The sequence below is a fragment of the Perca flavescens genome, chromosome 19 (assembly GCF_004354835.1).
Source record: "Perca flavescens isolate YP-PL-M2 chromosome 19, PFLA_1.0, whole genome shotgun sequence".
Lineage (NCBI taxonomy): Eukaryota > Metazoa > Chordata > Actinopteri > Perciformes > Percidae > Perca > Perca flavescens.
The window spans coordinates 1,841,356-1,851,355 of record NC_041349.1 but is presented as its reverse complement, the minus strand read 5'-3'; the positions used below and the strand labels follow the sequence as shown (position 1 = coordinate 1,851,355).

Genomic DNA, 10,000 nt, shown 5'->3' with positions numbered 1-10,000 from the left:
AGGAGTAGAAGTAAAAAATCTGCTGTAAAATAATTACTCCATTAAAGTATAGATACCCAAAATTTCTACTTAAGTAAGGTAACAAAGTATTTGTACTTCGTTACTTGACACCTCTGATACACACGCCACCCAAATTACACACCTCTACGTCAACGTTAAAGGAGGGGGGGGGGGCGTAGATTTCTCCTTCATTCATCAGTTAGTTCAACTTCACACGGCTATTCGTCTCCCGGCAACAAGCTGCCTTCACCCCAAACTGCTTCAACCAATCAGCATTGACGTCACAGCCCTGTGTGTTTCTGTGTATGTGTATCTGTGTCTGTATCATGTGACTGTTTGTGTGTGTCTGTGTACAGTATGTGTGTGTTTGTGTATCTGTGTGTGTGTATTTGTGTGTGTATCACACCATGTGACCTAACAGTGAAACTGTTCAACACAAAACTACTACATATTATATACATGATTATTATTCACCAGACTCCATGTAAATAATCAGGACTTTTATCAGCGTAAAACACACTTCATTCAAAGTGGACAGAAACTAAATAAAACTACCAAAAGCCATCTTGGTTCATCTTTCCACTGTTCCAACAATCACCACTCTCTGGTTTGGTTGAAATAAACCCTTAATTCACCCATTTACATGTGGAGATATGCTGGCTCTATACACGCTAAAAGTCCTGATTATTTACATGGAGTGTGGTGGAGATATGCTGGCTCTATACACACTAAAAGTCCTGATTATTTACATGGAGTCTGGTGGAGATATGCTGGCTCTATACACGCTAAAAGTCCTGATTATTTACATGGAGTCTGGTGGAGATATGCTGGCTCTATACACACTAAAAGTCCTGATTATTTACATGGAGTCTGGTGGAGATATGCTGGCTCTATACACGCTAAAAGTCTTGATTATTTACATGGAGTCTGGTGGATGTGGTGATGGTGATTTTTTTAGTACTTTTACTTTTTAGTAAAGAACAAGAAATAGAGTGACATTTGATTATTTTGTCTTTATTGTGTTTTATATAATAAACATCTTAATGGAATTACAGCTAAACCCCCTCCACTCCCCACCCCTCCTACAGTGGATGAGGGGGGGGGGCTTCAGGGTCATCAGTTGTCAGTCAGTTGTCACGGCGACAGGATGAAGCTTCAGTTAGACTTTTGGGTGGCGGAAGTCTTTGCCGGCGAACTTGGCCTTGTCTCCGAGCTCCTCCTCGATCCTACAGGTCACAGCGGGGGTCAAAGGTCACAAGGATGACTCACACACTCAACACTGTCTAGACCTCCAGACTGGCTACTAGACCTCCAGACTGGCTGCTAGACCTCCAGACTGGCTGCTAGACCTCCAGACTGGCTGCTAGACCTCCAGACTGGCTGCTAGACCTCCAGACTGGCTGCTAGACCTCCAGACTGTCACTTTGTGAAGTAAAGGTGTAATTGACTGAAGTTCTCACCTCATCAGCTGGTTGTATTTCGCGAGACGTTCTGACCTGCAGGGAGCACCAGTCTTAATCTGGGGGGAGAGAGAGAGAGAGAGAGAGACAGAGAGAGGTCAGTAAATCAGAGACTTAATTGTACAGTTGTATTCATCCTTGTCTGTCTGTCTGTCCGTCTGCGTGTCTGTCTGCGTGTCTACCTGTCCGGTGCAGAGTCCGACCACCAGGTCAGAGATGAAGGTGTCTTCAGTCTCTCCGGAGCGATGGCTGACCATCACACCCCAACCACTGCTCTGGGCCAGCTTACACCTGGGGAGAGACAGACAGGCAGGGAGGGAGGGAGAGACAGAAAGGAGGGAGGGAGAGACAGAAAGGAGGGAGGGAGGGAGAGACAGGGAGGGAGAGACAGACAGACAGGCAGGGAGAGTCAGACAGGGAGGGAGGGAGAAAGACAGACAGGGAGGGAGAGACAGACAGGGAGGGAGGGAGGGAGACAGACGGACAGGGATGGAGGGAGAGACAGAAAGGGAGGGAGAGACAGAAAGGAGGGAGGGAGAGACAGACAGACAGGCAGAGAGAGTCAGACAGGGAAGGAGAGAGACAGGGAGGGAAGAAGGAGAAACATTTCATTTAGTTTTCAGTTCATCCGAAGTAAAGGCTGGTGTGTGTAGACTGTATCGGTTAGTAAAGGCTGGTGTGTGTAGGCTGTATCGGTTAGTAAAGGCTGGTGTGTGTAGACTGTATCTGTTAGTAAAGGCTGGTGTGTGTAGGCTGTATCGGTTAGTAAAGGCTGGTGTGTGTTGGCTGTATCGGTTAGTAAAGGCTGGTGTGTGTAGGCTGTATCTGTTAGTAAAGGCTGGTGTGTGTAGACTGTATCTGTTAGTAAAGGCTGGTGTGTGTAGACTGTATCTGTTAGTCAAGGCTGGTGTGTGTAGACTATCTGTTAGTAAAGGCTGGTGTGTGTAGACTGTATCTGTTCGTAAAGGCTGGTGTGTGTAGGCTGTATCTGTTAGTAAAGGCTGGTGTGTGTAGGCTGTATCTGTTAGTAAAGGCTGGTGTGTGTAGACTGTATCTGTTAGTAAAGGCTGGTGTGTGTAGACTGTATCTGTTAGTCAAGGCTGGTGTGTGTAGGCTGTATCTGTTAGTCAAGGCTGGTGTGTGTAGACTGTATCTGTTAGTAAAGGCTGGTGTGTGTAGACTGTATCTGTTAGTAAAGGCTGGTGTGTGTAGGCTGTATCTGTTAGTAAAGGCTGGTGTGTGTAGACTGTATCTGTTAGTAAAGGCTGGTGTGTGTAGACTGTATCTGTTAGTCAAGGCTGGTGTGTGTAGACTGTATCTGTTAGTCAAGGCTGGTGTGTGTAGACTATATCTGTTAGTAAAGGCTGGTGTGTGTAGACTGTATCTGTTAGTCAAGGCTTGTGTGTGTAGACTATCTGTTAGTAAAGGCTGGTGTGTGTAGACTGTATCTGTTCGTAAAGGCTGGTGTGTGTAGGCTGTATCTGTTAGTAAAGGCTGGTGTGTGTAGGCTGTATCTGTTAGTAAAGGCTGGTGTGTGTAGACTGTATCTGTTAGTAAAGGCTGGTGTGTGTAGACTGTATCTGTTAGTCAAGGCTGGTGTGTGTAGACTGTATCTGTTAGTAAAGGCTGGTGTGTGTAGGCTGTATCTGTTAGTAAAGGCTGGTGTGTGTAGACTGTATCTGTTAGTCAAGGCTGGTGTGTGTAGACTGTATCTGTTAGTAAAGGCTGGTGTGTGTAGACTGTATCTGTTCGTAAAGGCTGGTGTGTGTAGGCTGTATCTGTTAGTAAAGGCTGGTGTGTGTAGACTGTATCTGTTAGTAAAAGGCTGGTGTGTAGACTGTATCTGTTAGTCAAGGCTGGTGTGTGTAGACTGTATCTGTTCGTAAAGGCTGGTGTGTGTAGACTGTATCTGTTAGTAAAGGCTGGTGTGTGTAGACTGTATCGGTTAGTAAAGGCTGGTGTGTGTAGGCTGTATCGGTTAGTAAAGGTCTTACGCCTGAATGGACTCGGTGACGGAGCCAATCTGGTTGACTTTGAGCAGCAGACAGTTGCACGCCTTCTTCTCCACCGCCTGCTGGATCCTCTTGGGATTGGTCACGGTCAGGTCGTCTCCTACGATCTGATTGGTTACAAACACACCGGGGAGAAGGGTCGTAAAAAGAGTAGTTTAGTAGTCAAGTACACCTGTCTTGGTCCTGGTTTGCCTCACCTGGATGTCTGTCTGTCTGCCTCACCTGGATGTCTGTCTGTCTGTCTGTCTGTCTGCTTCACCTGGATGTCTGCCTGTCTGTCTCAACTGGATGTCTGGCTGTCTGCCTCACCTGGATGTCTTCCTGTCTGTCTGTCTCACCTGGATGTCTGCCTGTCTCACCTGGATGTCTGCCTGTCTCACCTGGATGTCTGCCTGTCTGCCTGCTTCACCTGGATGTCTGTCTGTCTGTCTGTCTGTCTCCCTGCCTCACCTGGATGTCTGTCTGTCTGTCTGTCTCACCTGGATGTCTGTCTGTCTGCCTCACCTGGATGTCTGTCTGTCTGCCTCACCTGGATGTCTGCCTGTCTGTCTGTCTCACCTGGATGTCTGCCTGTCTGTCTGTCTCACCTGGATGTCTGCCTGTCTGCCTGCTTCACCTGGATGTCTGTCTGTCTGTCTGCCTGCCTCACCTGGATGTCTGTCTATCTGTCTCACCTGGATGTCGGTCTGTCTGCTTCACCTGGATGTCTGTCTGTCTGCCTCACCTGGATGTCTGCCTGTCTGTCTGTCTCACCTGGATGTCTGTCTGTCTGTCTCACCTGGATGTCTGCCTGTCTGTCTGCTTCACCTGGATGTCTGTCTGTCTGTCTGCTTCACCTGTATGTCTGTCTGTCTGTCTGCCTCACCTGGATGTCGGTCTGTCTGACCTGGATGTCTGTCTGTCTGCCTCACCTGTATGTCTGTCTGTCTGTCTGACCTGGATGTCTGTCTGCCTGCCTCACCTGTATGTCTGTCTGTCTGCCTGCCTGCCTCACCTGGATGTGTGTCTGTCTGTCTGCCTCACCTGTATGTCTGTCTGTCTGTCTGTCTGTCTGCCTCACCTGGATGTGTGTCTGTCTGTCTGCCTGCCTCACCTGGATGTGTGTCTGTCTGTCTGTCTGCCTCACCTGGATGTCGGTCTGTCTGACCTGTCTGTCTGTCTGCCTCACCTGGATTTCTGTTCATCTGTCTGCCTCACCTGGATGTCTGTCTGTCTGTTTCACCTGGATGTCTGTCTGTCTGCCTCACCTGGATGTCGGTCTGTCTGTCTGACCTGGATGTCTGTCTGCCTCACCTGGATGTCTGTCTGCATGTCTCACCTGTCGGTCTGTCTCACCTGGATGTCTGTAGAGGCGGTGAACTTGGACCAGTTCTCCCAGTCGTCCTGGTCAAATGGATCCTCAATGGACAGGACTGGAGACAGGTGGAGAGAGAGAGACAGAGAGAGAGAGAGACAGAGAGAGAGAGAGACAGAGAGACAGAGAGAGAGAGAGAGAGAGACACACACACACAGGTTATTATAGGATTATAATTACTACATTTTCCTTTTTTTATGTCTGAAAAACAAAATCCAATGCCGGACTTCCATTGGAAGTGTGCCTTTTTAAACATATCCACGGCAGTGTGATTTTATCCCAGGTCTTTATTTTCTGCACCCACCAGACTCCATGTAAATAATCAGGACTTTTATCACCGACCATTATCAGGATTAATCAGGACTTTTAGCGTGTATAGAGCCAGCATATCTCCACCAGACTCCATGTAAATAATCAGGACTTTTAGCGTGTATAGAGCCAGCATATCTCCACATGTAAATGGATGAATTAAGGGTTTATTTCAACCAAACCAGAGTGGTGATTGTTGGAACAGTGGAAAGATGAACCAAGACGGCTTTTGGTAGTTTTATTTAGTTTCTGTCCACTTTGAATGAAGTGTGTTTTACGATGATAAAAGTCCTGATTATTTACATGGAGTCTGGTGGAGATATGCTGGCTCTATCCACGCTAAAAGTCCTGATTATTTAAATGGAGTCTGGTGGAGATATGCTGGCTCTATACACGCTAAAAGTCCTGATTATTTACATGGAGTCTGGTGGAGATATGCTGGCTCTATACACGCTAAAAGTCCTGATTATTTACATGGAGTCTGGTGGAGTCTGGTGATGGTGATTTTGGGGCTGTTTCATGTTAAACTAAAAGGATCTTACTCTTTAACTAAAAGCTCTATCTCTGTAGGGATCCATCCCATAATGTTGTTACACACTGAGAATAATAACCTGGTCCTGTCAGCAGGTTTAGTGGTAGTTAAGGTGTATGTTACCGGGGTAACCCTTGATGAAGCTGCGGTACAGGTCTCCCAGCTTCTCTCCGCTGATGTGTCTAGCGGGGTCGTCAGGTGACTTGAAGTCCAGGTCGTACTTCCCGCTGCGGTAGAACTCGGACGCCGCCACGTCCATCCCGATGATGATCTTGTCGGGGTAGCCGGCCTTCTCGATGGCTGACTTCAGAAGCTCCAGAGCTACACACACACACACACAAACACACACACAGACAGAGACACACAGACACACACACAGACACACACACAGACAGACACAGACACACACATCTCTCAGTCCAGCAACAGAAACTGGGCTGCCTTTGTTTTGGCCGCCATGACAGTTATTCTCTTATTATGAAAGTGCTGTAAAATCCATAATGACAACACAACGTAGGTAAAGAGACAGACAGACAGAAAGAGAGTCAGACAGATAGACAGACAGACAGACAGAAAGAGAGTCAGACAGACAGACAGACAGAAATAGAGTCAGACAGATAGACAGACAGACAGAAAGAGAGTCAGACAGATAGACAGAAAGAGTCAGACAGATAGACAGACAGACAGACAGGCATAAAGACAGACAGAGAGGCAGACAGACAGACAGAAAGAGAGGCAGGCAGACAGACAGAGGCAGACAGACAGATAGACACAGAGGCAGACAGAAAGGACAGACAGACAGAAAGAGAGTCAGACAGATAGACAGAAAGAGAGTCAGACAGATAGACAGACAGACAGACAGACAGAAAGAGAGTCAGACAGATAGACAGACAGACAGACAGGCATAAAGACAGACAGACAGACAGGCATAAAGACAGACAGACAGAGAGGCAGACAGACAGACAGAAAGAGAGGCAGGCAGACAGACAGAGGCAGACAGACAGATAGACACAGAGGCAGACAGAAAGGACAGACAGACAGAAAGAGAGTCAGACAGATAGACAGAAAGAGAGTCAGACAGATAGACAGAGACAGACAGACAAGACAGACAGACAGGCAGGCATACAGACAGACAGAAAGAGAGGCAGACAGGCAGCTGGGTGTCTCACCCTCATTGTTCTCCAGGATGTTGGGGGCGAAGCCTCCCTCGTCTCCCACGTTGGTGGCGTCCTTCCCGTACTTAGCCTTGATCACGTTCTTCAGGTTATGGTAGACCTGAAACAGTCAGACAACAGTCAGCAAACAGCCTGGAAACAGTCAGGAAACAGTCAGGAAACAGCCTGGAAACAGCCTGGAAACAGCCTGGAAACAGCCTGGAAACAGCCTGGAAACAGCCTGGAAACAGTCAGGAAACAGTCAGCAAAAAGTCAGGAAACAGTCAGCAAACAGTCAGCAAACAGTCAGCAAACAGTCAGCAAACAGTCAGCAAACAGTCAGCAAACAGTCAGCAAACAGTCAGGAATCAGTCAGCAAACAGTCAGCAAACAGTCAGCAAACAGTCAGCAAACAGTCAGCAAACAGTCAGCAAACAGTCAGCAAAAAGTCAGCAAAAAGTCAGCAAAAAGTCAGGAAACAGCCTGGAAACAGCCTGGAAACAGTCAGCAAACAGTCAGCAAAAAGTCAGGAAACAGCCTGGAAACAGTCAGCAAACATAAATATTTTTTCTACTACTAAGGGTTCCACCAGTTAACATAGAAACGATTAGAGATACATGTAAATGCCCTCTGTAAATGGTGCCCTGCTGGTAGGTTTTACAACGCAACCTACTTTCACTTAACTACGGCGCAGTAAAGTAAATCAGATGTCCTGATCTGCATAACGACAGTACAGTGGGACGTCTGCCTTCAACAGAGCGACAGTAATAACCTAACATACCATCATTATTACTGAGTAATAACCTAACATACCATCATTAGTACTGAGTAATAACCTAACATACCATCATTACTGAGTAATAACCTAACATAACATACCATCATTACTGAGTAATAACCTAACATACCATCATTAGTACTGAGTAATAACCTAACATACCATCATTATTACTGAGTAATAACCTAACATACCATTATTACTGGGTAATAACCTAACATACCATCATTATTACTGATTAATAACCTAACATACCATCATTACTGAGTAATAACCTAACATACCATTATTACTGAGTAATAACCTAACATACCATCATTTTTACTGAGTAATAACCTAACATACCATTATTACTGAGTAATAACCTAACATACCATCATTATTACTGAGTAATAACCTAACATACCATCATTATTACTGAGTAATAACCTAACATACCATCATTACTGAGTAATAACCTAACATACCATCATTACTGAGTAATAATCTAACATACCATCATTATTACTGAGTAATAACCTAACATACCATAATTATTACTGGGTAATAACCTAACATACCATCATTACGGAGTAATAACCTAACATACCATCATTATTACTGAGTAATAACCTAACATACCATCATTACTGAGTAATAACCAACCCTAGTAAACAGTCAAACAACAGTCAATAAACAGCCTGGAAACAGTCAGACACACACAACCTGAACACCAGAAACAGTCAGACCCTGCTGTTCTAATCCGAGTCTCTGTGTCTCTGTGTGTGTCTCTGTGTGTGTGTCTCTGTCTCTCTCTGTGTGTGTGTCTCTGTGTGTGTGTCTCTGTCTCTCTCTCTGTGTGTGTGTCTCTGTGTGTGTGTCTCTGTCTCTCTCGGTGTGTGTGTGTGTCTCTGTGTGTGTCTCTGTGTGTGTGTCTCTGTCTCTCTCTGTGTGTGTGTGTGTGTCTCTGTGTGTGTCTCTGTGTGTGTGTGTGTGTCTCTGTGTGTGTGTCTCTGTCTCTCTCGGTGTGTGTGTGTCTCTGTGTGTGTCTCTGTGTGTGTGTCTCTGTCTCTCTCGGTGTGTGTGTGTCTCTGTGTGTGTCTCTGTGTGTAGTTACCTCAGCTCCGATCCTCATGGCCTCGTGGAAGTTGGCGGCGCCGACAGGAAGTATCATGAACTCCTGCATGGCGAGCTTGTTCCCAGCGTGGCTCCCTCCGTTGATCACGTTGAAGGCCTGCAGAGGAAACCATAGATCGTAAATATATAAGAATGGAGCACCAGACCTTGTGTCTCTGGTCTGAGACCAGTGAAGGATATCAGAAGTCTCTCCAACTGAGCTTGAAGACGTAGATGTGACGTGAGCAACGTGTCTGAAAGTGTGAAGTCTTCTGGTAGCTGTGAGAGAGAAATCTCAATCATTCCCAATCTTACAGAGATGGAGAGTGTAGGTATATGTAAGGAGATAACAGACACAGGCTAATTACTGATCACTAACATGCTAGTTAACATTAGTAATTACTGATCACTAACATGCTAGTTAACATTAGTAATTACTGATCACTAACATGCTAGTTAACATTAGTAATTATTGATCACTAACATGCTAGTTAACATTAGTAATTACTGATCACTAACATGCTAGTTAACATTAGTAATTAAACCTAAACAGCTAATGGAAGTCCAAACTGCCTGTGAGCTTCTCCTGTACTATACGGTAATTCCTCCACTGTGTGACAGTAAGTCTCGTGGTTATGACCCAATCGTTAGCCTATTGTTATAAAAGCGTCTGCTACGGAGCCATAACGTGAGCTACAAGGTAATGGAGCCTTTTATACATTGTCGTGTTTCTTTAGAAATAAACAACAGACAAATAGAGTCTTTAAACGCTTCAGATGTGAAGTTATTCTCTGTCAAAGTGACGTCAGAATGAATGGGAGTCAATGGGATGCTAACGGGAGGCTAGCTGCTTGGTAGCATCAAAATGGCGCCATAGGAGGTTTGAGTTCTGAAGCAAAACTTACCCCCCCTTGGAGGAAACGCCACCGTTACTTTAACTAGCCGCTACGCTAACTTCACCGTGTTACCAGGACCGGGACCAGAACATAGTCCACTCACCGGGACCGGCAGGATGACGTTCTTGTTCCCGGCCAGGTCGGCGATGTGGCGGTAAAGAGGAACTCCTTTCTCCGCTGCTCCAGCCTTACACACCGCCAGGGACACGCCCAGGATAGCATTAGCACCAAACTTAGCTGGAGACAGAGAGAGAGAGAGAGACAGACAGGTCAGAGACATGCCCAGGATGGCATTAGCACCAAACTTAGCTGGAGACAGAGAGAGACAGACAGGTTAGAGACAGAGAGAGAGACAGGTCAGAGACACGCCCAGGATAGCATTAGCACCAAACTTAGCTGGAGACACACAC

The 10,000-nt window shown here is 46.0% G+C and overlaps 2 protein-coding genes across 3 annotated transcripts in view; both read right to left on the bottom strand.

Moving 5' to 3' along the window:
* LOC114546103 (zinc finger protein 721-like) overlaps positions 1 to 10,000 on the bottom strand; it is a 1,066,380-nt gene that overhangs the window by 224,321 nt on the left and 832,059 nt on the right. The gene's annotated exons all lie outside the window — the stretch shown is intronic.
* Positions 994 to 10,000, bottom strand: part of eno3 (enolase 3, (beta, muscle)) — a 16,725-nt gene continuing 7,718 nt past the window's right edge. For both annotated transcript variants that reach the window (XM_028606358.1, XM_028606357.1), the window contains exons 6-14: positions 9,694 to 9,827; positions 8,696 to 8,812; positions 6,837 to 6,942; positions 5,791 to 5,988; positions 4,808 to 4,884; positions 3,455 to 3,579; positions 1,643 to 1,751; positions 1,461 to 1,519; positions 994 to 1,226 (exon numbers count right to left, since the gene is read on the bottom strand). In XM_028606358.1, coding sequence (XP_028462159.1) covers positions 1,160 to 1,226; positions 1,461 to 1,519; positions 1,643 to 1,751; positions 3,455 to 3,579; positions 4,808 to 4,884; positions 5,791 to 5,988; positions 6,837 to 6,942; positions 8,696 to 8,812; positions 9,694 to 9,827 — 992 coding nt within the window. In that variant the 3' untranslated portion in view covers positions 994 to 1,159. The remainder of the gene's footprint in view (positions 1,227 to 1,460; positions 1,520 to 1,642; positions 1,752 to 3,454; positions 3,580 to 4,807; positions 4,885 to 5,790; positions 5,989 to 6,836; positions 6,943 to 8,695; positions 8,813 to 9,693; positions 9,828 to 10,000) is intronic.